The following is a 21,212-nucleotide window of genomic DNA, read 5'->3' as shown; positions in this document are numbered from 1 at the left end:
AGCTGGATAAGCACAAGGCTACCAATTGCAAGGACCGCAGTTCAAACCTATCAGCCGCTCTCTGAAATCCTATACTGGTCGCTATGAGTTAGAATTGATTTCACAACACAACAACAAAAGCAGGATGAGTGAATAACAACTATCCTTCTATTTCTAATATGTAAGGCTTAATTATAAATATTCCAATGGAAGGGAAATCCTAATTCTGTAGAGACAGTCTTGGTGGCAAGGGCAGCATGTAGGTTATAGAGTACTTGGCTCTCAAGGAATATGCCAAGAACATCCTGGGTGTTTCCAAGCACCTTAAAATTGGACTCAATCCCTCCCTTGTTTTTAAAATGAAGACGTGAAGAGAGGCCATGTTACAGTTCAAACTAAGGTCCAAATTGAGTGAACAACATAGTTCTCTGTGTTGTGGTGGTTCTTGTGTAGTGCCATCACATCGGTTCCTAATCATAGTGACCCTGTATAGGGTTTCCAAGGCTGTAAATCTTTGCGGGAGCAGAAAGTCCTTATCTGTTGTTACTATTATTGTTAAATGTCATTGAGTCAGTTCTGACCCATAGTGACCCCGTATAGGGTTTCCGAAGAGTGACTGATGAGCATGAACCACCGACCTTGCAGTACAGACCAACCTTGCAGTACAGCGCATTAACCTATAACACCACACCAGGACTCCTGTTGCAATTGTTTGTTGTTGTTAAGTTATATCCGTTGGTTCTGACTCATAGCAGCCCTGTATAGGGTTTCTAAGAAGCAGCTAGTGAGTTTGAAGCTCTGACCTTGCAGTTCAAACTGACTTTACAGTTCAGTGCATTAACCCACAGTGCTACACCAGGAAGGACCCCATCTATTGCTATTGGGTGTCATTAAATCAAACAAGACCCATAAGGTTTTCTGGACTATAATCTTTATGGCAGCAAGTCACCAGATCTTTTCTCTCACAGAGCCACTGGTAGATTTCAACTGTGGTCATTTTGTTTAGCAGTTGAGCGCTTAACCATTGCAACAGTACAGCTTGCTAAGTCAGTTACATCCGTGCAAAGGGATAATGCACTAGCATTAAGGCAAAAGGTTGGTTGGTTGATTATAGACATCTTTATCAAATAACAAAATATTACTAGTATTTAGAGAGTCTAAAGATTGTTCAATATAATTAGCTGATTTGAGTGGATGAGAAAGGATTGTTATTATTGTGTATCATAAAGATAATTCACAGCAACTCTATAGTAAAAGGGAAATAACATTATCTTAATTTCTCAGACTCCTTAGGCTGAAATATACTTCTTTTCAAGGTACAATGGAAATGTTTTCAGTCCTAGTGCTATCCGTGTCCACATCTGTAAAATGGGAATGGTAAAACTTTGTTGCATGTACTTTAGACATTGTTTCAGGACAGCTCAGTCCCTAGAGAAGGACATGAACCTTGGTAAAGTACAGGACCCCTCAACGAGATGAACTGATACTGCAACAATGAGCTCAAGCATTGAAGTAAGTGTGAGAATAATGCAGGATCAGGCAGCATTTCATTCTGTTGTAGACAGAGTCACTATGAGCTGGAACTGACTTAAAGGCACCTAGTAACAATAACAACAAAATGGGGGAAAGCTATGCTTCACTGAAAAAGAAAACCCTTAGCAGAGTGCCCAGCACATGGGAATGGCTCCAAGTAAATAGTTCTGTTAGAACGGTTTCATGAATTTTCAATGACATGATGCCCTGGTACGGTGCTGTAGAATAACCACAGGACTGCCAATCACAAGGAAGTTCAAAGCCAGCAGCCATTCCTAAGAAAAACCTATACAGGTCCATTATGAATTAGAGCCAGCTCAATGGCACTTAACAACAATATATCATAACCAATATGAATAATGCTGGTTGCATATGTAGTACAATCAATAGACCAGCTTTATAACAAATAAACTCAAAAGCATATATACACATAAATATATACATAAATAAACACATTTTGTTGTTATTTGTCCTCAAGAAGACATCTTTGCTATTTGACTCTTTAAAGAGATCTTTGGCAGCATATTTGTCCAATGTAATATATATCGACTGATTTTTCGATTGGTGTTTTCATGACATTTATTGCTCATCCAAGTAAAATGAACTTGACAACTTTAGTATTTACACATAGATACATATTAATTCAACTCATCTCCAAATTTCTGAATTAGCTGATCTAGGATAAGGCTGAGACACAAAATCCAAAAACTAAACCTATGATAGCTAAGTGAGTTCCAAATCATGTTGTTGTTACGTGCCGTGGAGTTGGTTCAGACTCATAACAACCCTGTATAGGGTTTCTGAGGCTGTAAATCTTTATGGGAGCAGAAAAAGCCTCATCTTTCTCCTGCGGAACAGCTGGTAGTTTCAAACTGCTGACTCTGAGGTTAACAGCCTGATTCATAACCACTACACTATAAAACAGAGTAGAACTTCCCTACAGAATTTCCAAAGACATAATCTGTAAGAGAATCTTGTTGTGGCACTGTGAGTTTATGCACTGCACTGCAAAGTCAGTTTGAATTGCAATGTTGACTGTTCCAACTTCACCAGCCATTCCTCAGAAACCCTATACAGGGTCATTCGGGTTTGGAACTGACTAGACAGCATCTAACAACAACCACACAATCTGTAATGCAGCAGATTGTTACATCTTTTCCCCATAGAGCGGCTGGTGGTTACTGAATGTGAACCTTTTAGTTAGCAGCTGAGCACTTAACTACTGCACCACCACAGATATAAACATGGCAAGATGCCCAGATAGCTCTTATGCACAAGCAGAATTGAGAGTCACTGGTCCCTAATCTGTGTTCTACAAACCTCTTGATAGACTACAGGCTATCTATGACTTAGTGTATTAAAAATGAACAAAAGTTTATTTTTGAAAATTTCTTTTATAGTTATCACTAAAAAATAGCATCTCCTCAATTAAAACAGCAACAAATGGCAGTAATATTCCCAATATGTATAACTTTGCATCAACAGAAAGCGCAGAAAATTATAGCACAGTTGTTGTAGATAAGTCGAGGTATCATTTATACTTACTACTATGTCAGAATTATAGCAAGTATGAGACCTGCTGCTAGATTATGCATTTTAATGCCTTAATAAAGACACATTTTATGTCACATATTTTATTTAATAGAACAGAAGTTATTTATAATCTTATTTTTTATGTTTTCATAAATATTATTCTAAATGCCCTTAATCTTCACCAATCTGCCAAATGGGGTCCAGAGTACAAACACAAAAAGTGTGAAGTACTCTGCATTGTACATTTAGAGGATGATTTGTTAAGAACGAACCTTCAGGAGTGTTGATGAAGACTAACTTCTTTGGAGTCATTTTGAACTTATTGTGTACTATGCTGATCTCTCAGTAATTAACTAAGAAAAGGTTTCAGCCCAAGTGAAGTGTATTGTAATGGAAGTATATTTACATATCAATTGTTCTTCCTTTATAAATTTCTCTAACAAAGCCATCATTCCCTATTTGATCTTCACCAGTTGATTCAGTACTGAATCTCTATCTTCTGCCTCTTACTTGAGTTGCTACAAATAATAGACAATGCCAGTATTTGCTTGTTAATTTAGTGGATTCAGACAACTCAGAGAATGTATTTTTGGGTAAATTTTCTTTCCAAACCTACAATATATGATTTATAAGGCTTTTGCAGTGAGAATGAAAGGATTCACTTAAAATCGATTTCTGTAAGCCCTAATTATACAGTACATTTCATAAAAGCATTGTAAAATCTCAGTTTAGGAACAAAAAACTCTCTGTTAGTAACATATTGTCACTACAATGATCAGTGTGCAGCGTTTAATTCACTGATAAATAAAAGGGAACCTTGAAAGGAGGGCAGAAGTCTAGAGTGAGATTAGTTTATATCTAGTATGACTGTGATTGTTAAAAAACAAACCCTTACATTTTAGATAGTTTAATCTTTATGCTGACTTCTTCCAGATGTCTCATTGAAATCCCTCCAGTTAATGCTCTACTGGTGTCCACCTTGTCCTATCCAAGGGGGCTTCAAAAAGTTTGTGGAAAGAATTCCATTATCTTTTCATTTCATTTTTCCATGAACTTTTGAAACCCTCTTGTATGTCTCCATAGCACGATTTCTTTTTCAGAAAAGTTGCTTAGAAGCTGCCTCAATGGATTGAATTATCCAATCCTGTCATTAAAGGTGGCAGTCATGCACTTGAGAATGATGTGGGAAAACTCCAGTGAGAGTGATAATTAAACCTGGAAAATGAAGGGTCACCTTTTTTCCTTTGGCTCATTGGGTTTGGCATCAGAGTAATTCCAAAACAGTGGGGGATATTTTACTCTCAGCATGACAATACTAGTGCACACACATTATTGTTATGGGTTCAAGTGAAAATGCTATTTTAAGTGTATTTAAAAAGTTATCTTTGATATGTTGTTGTTATGTGCTGTTAAGTTGATTCTGACTCATAGTGACCGAACATAGGTAGCAAAAATGTTAGAAATTAATTCAAAGAACACAGAAAAGGAAAATTAGTATAATCTAAATGAGGTAGACATTCAAAATACAGAAAGGATACATTGTTTTCTCAGAAGAAAAAGGCAAAAATTACAGGAGTCAGTTGTTGCCAGAAAATTGTAAAGAACATTGAAATGTGTCTTTTCTATGTGACTGTGGATTCATCAAATGAAAGTTTTTATCTCAGCTTTCTAATTCATTTACTGTCATTTCTTAGTCATTATTATAACATCTTACTCCTGCTCAAGAGCTCAAGACAAGCTATTGGTGGGAGTAAGTTTCCAGGATTTTTTTTTTCTCAGACACATTAACTTATCCAAAAACTACAGAAGTAGTATTTGTGAAAATATATTGCATTAAAAAGAAGTACTGAACTTTTAAGGGCCTGAAATGACATTGCAACATAGGTAGGAATACTAGAGTGACTGGTATTAGATAAGAGAATATGAGCTAAAAGCAAATTTCAAGTTCAAAGTTTGGCTTTATATTAGCTGTGTAGCCTTTGACAAGTTACTTAACATTTGTACGTATCAGTTTCCTCATCAGAGAAAATTAATAGTATCGATCTTATAAGGTTGATAAAATGATTATGCAAGATTAAAATATATAAAATATTTACAAAGTGCTAACACATTATTGGAATCCTGGTGTGGTGTGTGAGTTTATGCACTAGACTGTAATGTCTGTTTGAACCACAAGGTTGGTGGTTCAAGCCCACCAGTAATTCCTTAGAAACCCTATACGGGATTACTATGAGTCACAACTGACTCAATAGCACGTAACAGCAATACATTATTATTATTATTGCATTGCTTTATCAGTGTCTAGCATATTTCTTAATATTGCTGACCAAATTTAAAATCTATTAATATTTTTCTTATGGTGAACCAATTTTTTGTCTACATCATTAAAAAAAAAAAAGTCGAAAAAGGTGTGGATCTTCAATCCTATCCCCTCTGTATACAGAGTTGAAAGAGGCAGGCAATTTAGACATTGGCTATCTAAATGGGAGGGCCTACAAAGGCATGAAGTAACTGGCTTACAAATTCTCAAGAGGGAGGTAAGTTTCAGAGTGTGATGGGGAAGGTAGAGTCCCCAGTGAATAGTATTCATCTTGTCCAGATGGGTCTGGTGAAAAGAGAAGGGAATAGGATTCTTATGATTCAATAATTATGATAACCAATAGCTATCATGACTAGTTGAGACTGTCACAACTCTAAAGGCAGAGGTTTTGTAGCAAAAAGGGGGGAACAGTTAATCTTACAGTCTGGAAACAGAGGATCCTAGAACCATCAAGGGAGAGGTGCACAAGCAGAATGTGGGACCTTATCCAGAGAAGCAATGACACCAGAGATGGAGCCAGAGATAAGGGCATGGAGAGATACAGCAGCTGAGGACTCTAGATTCATAGAAAGAGAAAGGCTGTGTGCTGGTGGCCAAGTGCTAGTAGCCAGGAGGCAGGCTTGCAGAATGTGCCCTTTGGTTGTTTAAATGATTATATATTCCTGAGTGTTTCTGTGTACATCACCGCCCCCTGAAATAAAACAGGAAATAGAAGCAAATACTGTTAAATGAAAATACACAGAGAAGGCTGTAATCATTGCAATGACATAATTAATGTGAAACTGATGTTCCCCCATGTAAACTATCACTCAATTCATAATAACAACTGAAAAAAAAATGTGTGTGTATTTAAAAAAAAAAATTATCTGAGCAAAATTGCTATGTAGAGTTAATCGTATATTGTAAAAATAGAGATAAATTCAAAATCAGGTAGAGAAAATGAAAAACTCCTAACAAGTAGAAGCAATTCGTTCGTGAAAGTTCTCTTTATTTTGAAGGCTCTGGAAGAAAATATTTTAATTCATTCTACCATGATACACTTTTTTTTTTTTAAGGCAAATGAGAAAATTTGGAACAGTTAAAACCAGGTACCCTTGAATCAAATCCATCTCATGGCAGCTGTGTGTGTGTCAACATTATTGTTGTTAGGTGCCATCAAGTCAGTTATGACTCATGTTGTTGTTGTTGTTAAGTGCCACTGAGTTGATTCCTACCCATAGGAATCAACTCTGTATAGGGTTTCCAAGGAGCAGCTGGTGAGCTTGAACCGCCAACTTTGCAGTTCAAACAGCTTTGCAGTCTGGCGCATTAACCCATAGTGCCACACGAGGACTCATAGTGACCCTGTATAAGCTTTCCAAGGAGTGGCTGGTGGGTTTGAATCACCAAATTAGTGGTTATCAGTCCAATGCTTATCTTAACAGACTCCACGTACCAATGAAATCACAGTTCTAGTCTGAGTGTCAGAATAGCACTGTGGCTGCATAGGGTATTCAATGGCTGATTTTTTGGAAGTGGGTTAGTCCTTTATTTTGAGGTAACTCAGTGTAGTCAATCACCAACCTTTCAGTTTCTATCCCAGAGTATTAACTTCTTGTATAACTCAGTTGCTTGAAACAACTGTTGTTGTTGTTAAGTGCCATCAAGCCAGATCTTGTACAGAATTTCAAGGATATGCTTTGATTCCATCTTTTCTTACTTGTATCTATTCCCTTCCTCTCTTGCCACCTCTGGGAGTGGCTGAAACCTACTTTGCAATCTACTGCTTATCCTGTAGTGCCACACCAGGGTTCCACACCAAGATTAGAGCTCTCTGAAGTAGAATTTTGGTGTGGTGCTGCAGGATGAGCACTGGACTGCAAACTACAAGGTGGGCAATTCAAACCCACTAGCTGTTCCTTGAGAACCCTATTGTTGTTCTTAGGTGCCATCAAGCCAGTACCAACTCATAGCGACCCTATACACAGCAGAATGAAACACTGCCTGGTCCTGGGCCAACTTCACAATCATTGCTACACTTGAGTCCATTGCTGCTGCCACTGCACCAATCCATCTCGTTTGGGGTCTTCCTCTTTTTCTCTGACCCTCCACTTTACCTAGCATGATGTCCTTCTCTAGGAACTGGTCCTTCCTGATAATATGTCCAAAGTATGAGAAATGAAGTCTAGCCATCCTGGTGTCCAAAGGAGCACTCGGGTTTTACATCTTTCAACACAGATTGGTTTGTTCTTATGGCAGTCATTGGTACTTTGATTATTCTCCTCCAACACCATAACTCATAAACCCTATACAAGGTTACTTGGAGTCGGAACCGATGTGACAGTACTTAACAACAACAAAATAGAAATGTCTTTATAGAGTAGGGAATACTGTGGTATCTAAATTCCCTTTGTTGAGATTTTATGATTGAAAATAGTAATATTTAGAATGCTTAAAAGTATTCTTTTTTGCCTTTACAGGAAAAATCTTTCTGAAAACTTAAGCATATATTGACCTAAACCTCAAACTCCATTTATAAAGTGTTAATGGAGAAGGGGCAGGGAGAAAGAGAAGGAAGAGATGGAGAGAGAGAAAAAATAAACAATATTGCATTAATGATAACCCTAACTAGACTACTGAATAATAATGATAATAATACTGTTCTTAGGTTTAAAAAGTGCCAGCAACATAAAAATCCACAAAGAAATTAATTTTCCTCTGCCACTGTTGTTGATATGACTGGAAAGCAACTCAATGGTATTAAACAACAAGCCCAAATTTAGGATGATATTACATGGTTCCTTAAAAATAACAATAATAAAAAAAGTTTTTTTCAAAATGAGAGTTGATTCATTTAGAATAAAGGTGTTAAAATGATTTGGTAAATTATTTCCTCTTAAAGAAACAGAAATAAACTCTATCAGAAATTATTCTATCCCGGGTTTATATTTAAAATGATTTATGCCCTGTAATTTCTTCCTGAGGTCATCACCTTCATAAATAGTAGCCACATACAGTGAAAAACAACTCAATAAAATGAGTATTTCATTTCTCTTCCTTATGCTTATGTAGATACTTCTTGCATCTACAAGGCACCCATTTATAACAAAGCCTAGCATTGTATGGATTTTTATGAGCTCTTGAGCTTTTCTTTCTTTTTTATCTTTCTATGCATCAGCAAAGCAACTGGCAGAATCTTTAATAAAATATATTATACACATTAATATTTATAAGCCTATGAATTGGATGTTTAAATAAACATTCACCAACTTACGCCAGTTCTCTTGTTTTAGACGTTAAATCACACTTACATTGTCTGGAAAGTCAGCCTTTAGTTCAGTGACACTTTGACACCAATATGCAGCAGTTTTCTCACTGATGAGCTCAATATTCAAGAAGGAGCTTTGTCCAGGGCCATACATGGGACCAGAGGTGGTTCCCCGGATGATTCTGGGTGAAACATTTGTCACAATGTCCTGATGAAAGAATAAAGATATTAGATCTTCATTTGAAAAATACAACCTCTGGGCTTTATTACATGCGCTTTATTACATGTTCAGTAAAATATGCCAATATTTTACTGAGCACCTTCTCACATTTTTATAAAGTGATTTTTAAAATGTATTTTAAATTACAGTTGAATATAAACTATTTCCAAGTGGAAGGGCAAAATAAAATATCTGTTTAGCCAAACGCCTTTCTGTAATTCTAGATTTAGCATAGTAAAAGAGTAAAAATATTTTAATTCATTTAGACTAGCCTTGGCATAAACATTTTAATTTGTTTGCAACTAAATAATAAATAAAAACACAAGTATAATGCAAGAGTATTATTTCACTCTATTAAATATAAGCATCTCTAATCAAATTTTAACTTCAATAAGAGTTAATGTTTGTAAAAAATAGTTTTCCCTAAAAACAAATTCCAATGTAAATCAGCAGATATTATTACTACCAGCTCATCAAACTTTAACACATATTCTAACAAAGTAGCTGCATTAAATTGCTTATAGGATTGTAATTGTAAATTCATATTCAATGAGAAGAAAGTCACTTCTCCCAAGACAGAAATGAGAATATCAATAACTTCCTGATAACTATAAACAGTAAACAGTAAAATTAACTTGCTTGTTAAGTATAATTAACAATCCACAACTGCTTCTAAAGCTATATTAACAAAGAAGAAAAACATTCTTAAATTACTTAAAACTAAAAAGAAACAAAGAAGCAAAATGTTTCTTTTGCCAACTTCCAATTAAAATTAATTTTGAGTAAAGGTCATTTAGTTAAGGATTTATCAGAATTAGTCATTTAAGTACCCCCTCCTCACCATCTTGTCACTTTTAGTGAGATAACATGAGCCCCCATTAGTATATAGCAATTAAGGTCAATTTACATATTTTAATTAAGAACCACCCCATATAAAACAATTAGCGTAATAGGCATACTAACTGGATTTCATAACATTTGGACGTTTTTCCAACTAGATAGACAGGAAACCTTAATTAGCATTAATTAGTGCTGATCTGCATATGTTTGATAAGGCATACCCTTGCCACAAAAGATTATTTATTCCTGAATCTGCCAAATGCTACAGTTGCAGAGGATAAAAGGACTTTTCTTCACATTGCATGTTAATTTCTAGTCATTTACATTTACTTTTACATCTGAATTAGTATATTATAAAATAAATAGTATAAATGTTACATTAAGCTTCTTTAAATATGTACATTTTTACTTATAGAAATTGTGCTGGTTAATTTTTTACTAATTAAGCCATTCCTCTTCTATTGTAATCTTTCAGAATATCAACAGCCTTACTCTGATTTGCTATTGTGAAACCATGTTGCATAATCAGAATGGGTAAAGTGACAAGTAGATTCACTCCTAGAATCTCAAGCCTAGTGGGTCGAATTTCCATCTTGGCAAAGGCTGAAACGTGTGCTGTGCATCCCAGCAGGTGGTTTCTCGGCAGTTCACCCTATGTATACTCTGATGCTGTCAAGTACTGAGAAAATAATTCTAGAAAAGTTTCATTCAAATGAGGACGGTTTTTTCTGTGTTCCAACTTTCAAAAACCATACTTTTTAGCCATGAGATTTTCTTCTCTGCTCTACCTCCTCATCTAAACAGCGTCACTCAAAACTAAGCCATAGACTAGCTTCTGCATAGGCCAAAGACTTGAGCCCATTCAGTTAACCAAGTCTTTTGTCCTACAACTGAGTGGCATCCACAAAAGAAGGGGCACCTTTTATAAATTACTGTTTTGTGATTTATTAGCCTGGAAGAAGTACTTCCTACCCATCCAACACAATTAGTGTATGCCTTGGCAGTATCCTTACCCATGCTAGTCTGTGTCTTATCTTAGACTTAATTACCTTTGGGAGATCTTTCTGACCCCTTCACCTCCATCGAGATAAGATGCTCACCTCTAAACAAGATAAGATGTCTTGACTCACGCCAGCGTAGTAATGCAGACTTTACATTCAACAATTCATACACATTTTGTTTCATGATATTGATTGCAATCCCCACAATGTAACATCACTCATTGCACTTTTATCCTGTTTTTCCATTTCTATTCCACCTTCTTTCATAACTCTTCCGGCCTTCTGAACTCTGTTCTTGGACAAATGCTGCTCTTTTGATCTAGAATTATCTACTGTTCCAAGGAGTGCTTATTTCCCTAGTGTTACTGTTCACGTTACAGACCTGTTTATTGTTTTGCTGAAAATTAACCAACAGGGGTGAGTTCAGTTCCAGGACTGAAAGGTGACTAAGGCCCATAAACTTGTGGGTTCCATCAGTCTCTATCCAACCAGTCAGTCTGGTCCTTTTTATGATTGTGAGTTTTGCTCCCAATTTTCCTTCCACTCTATCCAGGACCTTCTAATGTGATCCTTTTCAGAGAGGTCACTTGTGTTCATATAGTTCTTCTGGCCTCAGGGTCTTGCAGGTTGAAGTTTTCATGGTCCTTTAGTCCTTTGCACTAATTGTTTCCATATATTTCTTACTGGCTTTACTCTCCTTTGCTGCAGATGGGAAGAGACCACTACTTGCATTGCTGATGGCCACTCCCTAGTTTTAAAGATCCATGGATACCTATACTGAATATGGAAGCACCCCATTGTCCAGGAATTCTAAGTCACATGCTAGTTAAAGAAACCTTTCTAATAACAATTACACCAGCAACCCTCAACAGTTAAAAGATAAATAAGCTGACAAGATTTACTTAGAGAACAGTGAAGAAAATACTTTTTTTGGAATGTCCTACTTTCATAACTCCTTAAAAGGAACCCTGAAGGCACAGTGGGCAAGTGCTAGGATGCTACACAGAGGTTGAGTAGTTCACACCCACCAGCAGTTTTGAGGGGAAAAGGTTACAACCTTACAAGCCCTACTCTATTATATGGTGGCTATGAGTCAAAATAGACTCAATGGCAATGGAGTTTTCCTTAAGTGATACCTTAAGATCTAAAATTCCACCTTTGTGAACTGTGAATTAAATTTATAGTCAATGTTGGAGTAGTTTTATTCTTCTCTTTTATAATCCTTGTTAAATTGTAAATATCTCATGAGAGAGTTATAAAATAAACAGAACCGTTAACAGGAGGTGTAAGAGAAATCAAAGTAATATATCATCTACTTCATGATAGAAAATACATTTTCAGATAAGGAATGTTTCTTAATATAGGTCAACTTTCTCTTTCCTTAACTCAGGTAAAGACAAAACGGGTCAAATTGCCCACATTTCCTGTACAGAGCTTGTCAACTATCAGTGGTATACTTGTTACTGTCATAGTAATTAAAAAATTCAGAATATTTCAAACACTACAATGTCAACATACAGATTTTACTCTAAGCATTTTCTCCCAAATTCAATCATGTTTGTGACTACCAATATCTTTTTCTTCTGATTTAAAACTTTTTGAAAAATTTTAATTGAATGAAAGCTTGGAGAAAAAAAAATTTCCTTGGTTATATTATTGGAAGTGAGAGTTTCAAGAATTGGGCATTAACTTACTAAATCTTTTGACCTGGGAATATAATTTGAGCTTGATTTTATAACAGAATATTTTTATTTCATATTTAATAGCTGTATCATATTAGCATTGCTTAAGGGAGTGATATAAAAATATTTAAGAATAGTTAGGATAGATAAGAGTTTATTCTATATAATAAAGAAAATTAATTACCATATATCTACTTTATTATGCACTAACAGTATTCAGAATTTTAAAAATAGATATTTATAGGTAAGGAAGCATTAGGTGATATCTCTGCTGTATGTGCTATTTTACCATTATAAAACTGCATGTTAGTGATCTTTTAACATTTGAATTAATGATAGTGATTTTTCAACATTAGGAAAGAGATTTAAATGGTAAACAGACTAATAACATTTGTTTGTTAAAGTTCATTTACATGACCTCTGTAATACTGAAATGCTATAGTGTTTCCATGGTTACTACCAGACTCAAATGATCACAATGGTCTTAATGGATAGAAAAAAAAAACTTTGCCAAGATGTATTGATAAAAGACTAGAAAAATAATTGGGATCCTACAAATTGGATGCAAATGGAACGTAATATTTGTAGACTAAAACACATTACATGTACCACCATGAATGGAATTTAGAAACATGAAGTTGAGTGAAAACATAACATGGTAAAAAATACATAGATTACAATAAATAAAACAAATGAAATAAATCAATTTATTTTTTAGTGATACACAGTGCTAAAATCCAGTTTAAATAAGGAATTACTAAATAATTCAGGATTGTAGTATTTAGATGGTGGGGGAGGGATTAGAGATGAGGGAACAAAGAGGTTTCTTAATAGAGAGGACTTAGTGGTGCAGTGGGTTAAGCACTTGGCTGTTCAAATCCACCAACTGCTTTACAAGAGAAAAATATGGTAGTCTGATTCCATAGTAAAAAATTACAGCCTTGGAAACACTATGGGGATGTTGTAGTCTGTCTTTTAAGGTCCCTTATGGGCTGGAATCCATTCAAAGTATAGGATTTGATTTTTTTCTTTTTTTTTTAAATGATATTTACTTTTTAAAAGACCTTTATTTCTGAACTGTAGAAGCATATAATTGAATGTGAAATTTGTTCACAGGGGATATTGCTCTAAGTAATGTTGCTGTTAAGTGTTGTCAAGTTTGCTCCAACTCATAACAACCCTGTATATGGTTTTTGTTTGTTTTTTAATTTAAGGTTTTTATTGTGGATTGAGTGAAAGTTTACAGCGCATATCATCAGTTTTGTATTCAACAAATCACACACCTTGTTTCATCACAATGATTATAACCCCCTCCATGTACCACTAGTTAACAATATTTCTCTATATCCACTTTAGCTTTTTTAAAAAGCAAACAAACAAACAAAAACCCAGTCAGGCATATATAATAATTTACATCTCCAAAGGGCACATTCTGCAAGTCTGCCTCCTGGCCACCAGCTCTTAGTCCCTCTCTTCTTAGTACATGAATCTAGAGTCCTCAGCCCCTCCCCTTCTCCATGCCCCCATCTCTGCCTCCATCTCTGGTGCTGCTGCTTCTCTGGATAAGGTCCTGCATTCTGCTTGTGCATTTGTCTCTTGATGGTCCTAGGGTCCTCTGTTTCTGGACTGTAAAATTAACCACTCCCCTTTTTTTATTACAAAACTTCTACATTTACAGTTGTGACAGTAACAATTAGTCATGATAACAATTATTCACTATTGAATCTTACGACTCTTATCCCCATCTCTTTTCACCAGACCCATCTAGACAAGGTGACAGCTATTTAGTGGGGACTTTCTTTCTCCCTATATTCTTAAACTAAACTCCCTCTTGAAACCTTGTAAGCCTGTATATGGTTTTAAAGGAGGAGCTGGTAGGTTTGAACTGTCAACTGTACAGTCATTATTGTTATTTTTGTTATTGTTAAGTGCTTATCCAACAGTGCCATACCAGGATTCACATTATAAGTAATAGAGAAAGTTTTATCAGCTCACCGAAAACCCAAAATCTTAAGGAAAGTTGTTGCTAAGTGCCATCAAGTCAATTCTGAGTATATTTGTTCCATTTTAAGGTTCAAGAGTTTGCATAATTTTCTTCAAGCATCATTTCATTATTTGCATTATATGCATGGATTTTATAACAAATCATCTGAAATATATGTATTTATGTAAGTTGGATTTAACTATATATTACTTCATAAAAGAGGAGAATCATTTAGTAAGTTAAGTCTAACAACAAATATCCTCTTACATAATATGATCCCATCATTATAAATCTAGCATACTGGGAAGAGTAAAAAGTCAGTAAAATTCAGCAGTGGCCCAGTTTCCAATGCAACTTTACTATTATAAAAGAACTCTAACATTTTGTTTCCTTCTTGAACTAAATATATTAATATTTGATTCCTTCCCAAAATAAATTTTATAATGGACAGCATAATATTTAGTTGGTTGTTTTGAAATGGATAGGATAAGTATTTGTTCTAAATATGCCATTTTTTTTTTCATCTGAGATAAAGATAGCACTTAGAACCTAAATTAGTGACCATTCATCACCTACAGAATTTATCCATTTGCAATCAAGAACTTTAAATCTCTCAATCCACATGGAAAAAAGTTCAGCAAGAGTAGGAATGTTATCCTTGAAATAAAATATAAGCTATCAGAGAAGTTATTGAATGGAAGTTTCAGAAATGGGAATTATTTATGTTTTTATAGAACAAATATTTCATGTACATAATCTCTTTGATTTTCATAAACTCTATCATTATGCTATTAATGATACAACAAAGGCTTAGAGAAATTAAAGTGACTTGTTCATGGCTCCGAGCTAGTTAGCAATAGAGATGTGACTAGAATATAGATGTTTTAATATGAAATAAATAATAATTTAGTGGTCTCCTAACATTTGACATAGCAATTAATACTGATTTTTGTTGCAAGAAAGAGAAATTATCTGGAACAAGTTCACTAAAAAGATAAAGAAAGATGCATGTGTGATGGAGTGTATCTACTTTAAGGGTAAGTCATCCTTTCACTATGGAAGGACGAAAATGCGGTTTCATTTCTGTCAGAACTGTTGCTCAGTCTCCTCCTTGCTTCTGTTTACATTTCTGCTTATTTCTTCCATCTTTTTACAAAAGGTTACTTGTTATGAGGGAGTCTTGGTGTGGCACTGCAGGATAAGCACCAAACTGTAAACCACAAGGTCGGCAGTTCAAACCCACCAGTTGCTCCTCAGAAACCCTATATAGGATCATTATGAGTTGGAACCAATTCAATGGCACTTAATGACAAGAGTATGTTATGAGTGGGAATCAACAGTTTGGCAGTGAATTTGGTTTTGGTTTTGATTGTCTCCCTTAGTTCACATAATTCCCTTACCAATCCAAAGTACAGTGATCCCCAACACTAATAAACTCTTAGTTCCAATTTTAGCCTTTACTGGTAGAGACTGCAATAGATTTAATTTGGATTAACAAGACCCCTGGTCTAATGAAATATGTCCAAATGAGTAGAATTAATTAGGATTCACATAGATACTAGAGAGTTCATTCATGTAAACAAAAATGGAATGATGGAGAACTGAGCAGATATTCTGGAAGCAATCTAATATGCCAGGATTCATCTATGTAAATTCACCTTAGATTGCTTAGAAAACAATATACATAGACATAGACAAAGTATAAATTACTAGAAAAATGACTGTAAAACAGACAAAATAATTCACATTGAGTAAAATGAAAACTTTCCAAAGTGTTGACTTCACCATGATAATCCATTTCCTATTCTGTGACCCATAACTCTATAAGATTAAAATTCTAAAAACCCTCTGAAATCTTCACTTACTTTAGACTTAATTTAGAAAAATTACTGAAACTCCAAGGCAATGGTGTAATGACAACTATGAATAAAGCATGGCATTTCACAATCTCAGTCCTAGGTTGACCAAACTGGATGAATACATACCTTATGTAAGAAGAGTAAAGATAGTGGAAAAATAGGAAAGAAAAGAACAAACAACTAAAGCAAAAACAGCACACGTGTACTAGATTGAAGGAAGGAACTTTACTCACAGGAGTGCTGGTGGCACTGTAAGATAAACACAGAATTGCTAGCAAGGTTGGCTGTTCAAATCCACCAGCTGCTTCTTGAGAGAAAGATGAGACTTTCTGCTGTCATAAAGATTTACAGCCCAGAAACCCTATACAGGGTCACTGTGAATCAGAATGGACTAGATGGAAATAGATTTAGTCTCAGTGCTCAACCAGGGTCAACCCTTCGTCACATCTTTTATAGGGTTTAATATCTCAAGAATTTGGTATCTTACTCAGAATGCAGAAATATGGAATATAACTATCTGAATTTTTATATGTGCAACTGGTAAAATGCTCACAGTGCTCTGTAACATTTTGTTTTCTCTTGCCGTTTTGTCAAAGTACTCACTAAGACACTAAAAGGAGATTACGTTTCCTTTCTTTATCTATATGCCAAATTGAAGTCTTGGTGTGGTGCTCTAGGATGTGCACTGGACATTAGACTGCAAGGTCAGTTTGAACCACAAGGTCAGCAGTTCAATTCAGCAGTCATTTAACAGTAACTCTATACAGGGTCAATATGATTTGGAACTGATTCAACAGCGCTTCACAACAGCATGCAAAAAAATGAGTAACTGTAAGCACTGGACTGCTAACTTCAAGGTTGGCAGTTCAAACCTACAAGGAGATGTCTGGAAGAAAGATAAGGCTTTCTGTTCCTGCAAAGATTTACCAGGAAATCCTATACAGGGCCACCTTATAACAGAATTGACTCACAGTCACCGCATTTATCACTATGTCACAGAAGAGCTGTGAAGTGAACTAGTACAGCACATAACTGATCTGTCCTATTTGATAAATAAATATTTATCTGTGCATCAGCTTAACAGTTCATAAAACAATAGAAAGAAAAGCCAAGAAAGTTTAGGCTACTGGTTCTAACGAAATAACTGCATGGGATGAAATTGGAAAAGCAAAAGAAATGAGAATCTCAAAATTGTAGAGAGTTGGGTCAGATTTTAGAGTCTTAAATGACTGTTTTAGGAGTTCAAACTTTTTTTCTGCAGACTTAGAGAATCCATTGTGTTCTGTCTCCTATTCAAGTTATTAATACCAATAGCTCACAGCAGCTGTGCATTCACAGAGATAAGTTTTACAAGAAACAGATGAAGAGCTTTTTCAGCGCTGATATCAGATGGATTAGAACGTGATTAATCAACAGACAGACTGATTAAATTATTGGGTTCACTGTTCAGATAAGAGGTTTTGGATACACTCTGCCAAACTGTAATTAACTTAGAAATTTCTGTTGGCCTGCTTATAAGATGATCATGTGATATGCTTTGAAGAAATCTTTTAAGGCCCAGAATAGCAGCTGAGAAGGTGTGTGAGTCAGTTCTAATAATTATTAAGCATCGTCAAGTATTAGAGCAGAATTTTCTTTGAAAATTATAACTATTGAAAAAAACACCCATACTTTACTTTCTATAAAACTTGTATAAATCCCCTGGTCCTAAGAAGGCATTGAAAATGAAATGGCTACTATTTAAGGAAAGGAGAATCTAAAAGATTTTGATGGGAATTTTCCATTTCTGCAATATGGAAAAAAATAATTTGGGAGGAAACCTTTCCTCTTTGGGATCAAATTGTGTCCCCACAGAATATATGTTGAAATCCTAAACCTTATATCTGTGGTTATAATCTCATTTGGAAATGAGTTGTGATTATTATGTTAGTAAAACAGATTAGTGTAAGTGTTTAAGTCAGTTTTTTTATTCTTTTGAGACATAAACAGGACTAAACAAGCAAGCAAAAGAAGCAAAGATGTAGGAAGAGAGATGCCAAGCACATGAACGTTGCCTAGGAGTAGAAACTCAAAAGAAACAAGGACATTCTTCCAGAGATGTCAGGGAGAGAAAATCTTCCCCTAAAGCTTGTGCTCTCAATTGAAATTCTATCCTCTTAAACTATGAGAAAATAAAGTTGTAAACACCATCTAGTTGTAGTATTTCTGTTATAGCAGTATAAGGACACTTCCCAATATAACACTTATAAAAATACTGGACAAGATACAAAAGAAAATGCATGACAGTGTTGGTGTGAAGTTAGGAATATTCCTTGGAGACCAGAAATAACAAAGCAGTGATTCATAAGGGTATATTAGTTACATGGCTGTGTTTGACCTTAACTTTTATGCCAATTTCTGAACTGTAAAACAGGTTTTATTGATTTATAAACACCCAAGACAGCAAATGAAGCTGGGGACCTTGATGAAGATAGAGTAAAAATCTTTACATAAAGCTGGACTAACAAAAAATGATAATACCAGTTTTTGAATAAGAAAATTACTAGAATTCAATGGTGGGGTATGTATGCATTCCAGTTTTAATCAGGAATAAAGAGAATACATTGTTGTTTTTGTTGTTCAGTGCTGTTGAATAGGTTCTGACTCACAGTGACCCTGTTTAGGGTTTCTGAGAGCAGCTGGTGAGTTTGAAATGGAGACCTTGCAAATCAAATGACCTTGCAGTCCAGTGTTTATGCTGCATTGCCACACCAGGAATCCAAAGAGAATCTTGTTGTTGTTGTTAAGCGCTGTTGAGTCAGTTCCGACCCAGAGCGACCCTGTATAGGGCTTCCAAGGAGCAGCTGGGGAACCTGAACCAGCTGCAGTTCAAAAGACTTTGCAGTCCAGGCCATTAACCCACAGCACTACACCAGGACTCCCTTTAATACTTCAAAGGTGTGTGGGCACCAAAAACTTACATTTAAACTTTGATTTGAAAGTAGTTCCAGGCCATAGTGTCCTTTTGTATGTAACAGAAGCAATCTTAAACCCTCTATGGAGGAATGTACTTTACCCCAGATCTCAGAATATTCACATAGATGATTTCCAAGGAAGTTGATGTAACAATAGAAGAAAAACACTAGATATATTAGAAAATATGATATCATGAAAGTCAGTAGTAAGAAAAAGCTACAAAATCAAATCCATACTCCCCCCCCCCCCAAATCATTTTGAGGGTTAATTTCATGTGTCAACCTGGATAGCCTATAATGTCCAGGTGTTTGGTTAAACACTAGTTTCTATGTTACTGTGAATATATTCTGTATAAATGATTTAACATTTAATAATAGTTAACTTAAGTAAAGGGGCTTTTCCTCTCTAATACATACAAGATTTTTTCAATCAGTTGATGACCTTAAGAAAAAAATCCCAGGTTTCTGGAAAAAGAAGGAATTCTACCTCAAGATTGTAACAGATTTTCTGCCTAAGCTTCCATTTTGCTGACGTTTCCTACAGATTTGAGATTCAAGACTGCACCATCATCTGTTTCTTTTGTTTACAGCCTGAAAACCTGCTCTACATATTTTGGAATTGTCAGCAACACAAAATTACTTGTTCCAATTCCTGAAAGTCAGTCAATTATCTTCCCCACTTTTTCTCTTTGTCCCACCATTCTTTCTTCCTGTCTCTTGATGTGTGTGTATGTGTGTTTGCACATGCTGTTGAGTCAATTATGACTCAGCAAATCTACAGAACAGGGAAGAACTGCCCCATAGGGTGTGTCTCTGCAGGATAATGTGTTGGACTGCAGAGTAAGTTGGAACCCCAAGGTCAGACGTTCCAACCCACCAGTCAATTCTCGGAAACCTGACACAGGGTCACTATGGGTCGGTATCGCGGAACTGACTTAACAGCACTTAACAACAACAATCTTAACAAGGAGTCCCGGTGTGGTTCTAAGAATAAGCATTTGGCCATGAGGTTGTTTAGAGTCAGTGGTTCAAAATCACTAGCAACTCCTTGAAAGCCCTATACACAGTCACTGTGGTAGGACACTACTCAATGGCACATAACAACAACAACAAGCTTCAGAAAATCAGATTACCAGAACATCTGTGCCATGGAGTGATTTATGGAGTTCAACCTATATATTAGAAATTGAGCACTTAACATGGAGTAACCAGAGCTCTAACTTCTATAGCTCCAGCTCTGGTGGTACAGTGCTTAAAAATTCTATTGTTCACAGACATAAAAATATCTCTCTTTTATCTATATGTAACTAATTTTTAAACCATCTATATGGTTGAATTATGTCCCCCACCCCACCGCTTAAATATATATTGGAATACAAAATCCTATTTTCTATGTAAATCCATTTGAGAAAAGGGATTTCTTTGTTATATTAATGCCATCATATCAGTGTAGAGTCTGTCCTAAACTGAATCTGTAGCTGGAGCAATAAAAACCGAGACAAGCATGTTCCTCCAGAGCCCATTTAGAGAAGGGCTTCACCTATAACTGGTGCTGTCAATTGAGACTTCTAGCCTCCTAAACTGGTATGGCGCTATGGGTTAATGGACTGTATTGCAACCTCAATTGATACCACAAGATCAGCTGATCAATCTCACCAGCTGCTCCTCAGAAACCCTATACAGGGTTGTTATGGGTCAGAACTGACACAGTGGCAATTAACAACAACAAAAAAGTGTGAGAAATTAATTTTTTATTCCTTAAAGCTAACCACTTGGGGTATTTGTTATAGCAGCACTGAGAAGTTAATACAAATATGAGGAGCTTCAAAAGGTTTGCAGAAAAATTTCAATATTTTTAAATATTATTTTACAAACTTTTGAAGTCCCTTATATAACGTGTGTATAAATAAATAAATATATGATGGGTTTTAAAAAGCTCATGGAATATGTATGTAAGCATACATAATACAGATGTTTTTGTTGTTGATCAACTTGATCTTGCTTCACTGGACTTTCTTTCACCTGTTTGGTCCCCAAAAAGCAGACCTTGGAGGATGAAT

General features: G+C 35.5%; 1 protein-coding gene across 1 annotated transcript in view; it reads right to left on the bottom strand.

Moving 5' to 3' along the window:
- Positions 1-21,212, bottom strand: part of DPYD (dihydropyrimidine dehydrogenase) — a 1,478,957-nt gene that overhangs the window by 646,786 nt on the left and 810,959 nt on the right. Inside the window, exon 18 of the mRNA XM_006831042.1 lies at positions 8,656-8,820. Within this exon, the coding sequence (XP_006831105.1) occupies positions 8,656-8,820 (165 nt within the window). The remainder of the gene's footprint in view (positions 1-8,655; positions 8,821-21,212) is intronic.

This window comes from Chrysochloris asiatica, unplaced genomic scaffold (genome assembly GCF_000296735.1).
Source record: "Chrysochloris asiatica unplaced genomic scaffold, ChrAsi1.0 scaffold00002, whole genome shotgun sequence".
NCBI classification, from domain to species: Eukaryota; Metazoa; Chordata; class Mammalia; order Afrosoricida; family Chrysochloridae; genus Chrysochloris; species Chrysochloris asiatica.
The sequence above is the reverse complement of the archived record's forward strand: the minus strand, read 5'-3'. Positions and strand labels throughout refer to the sequence as shown.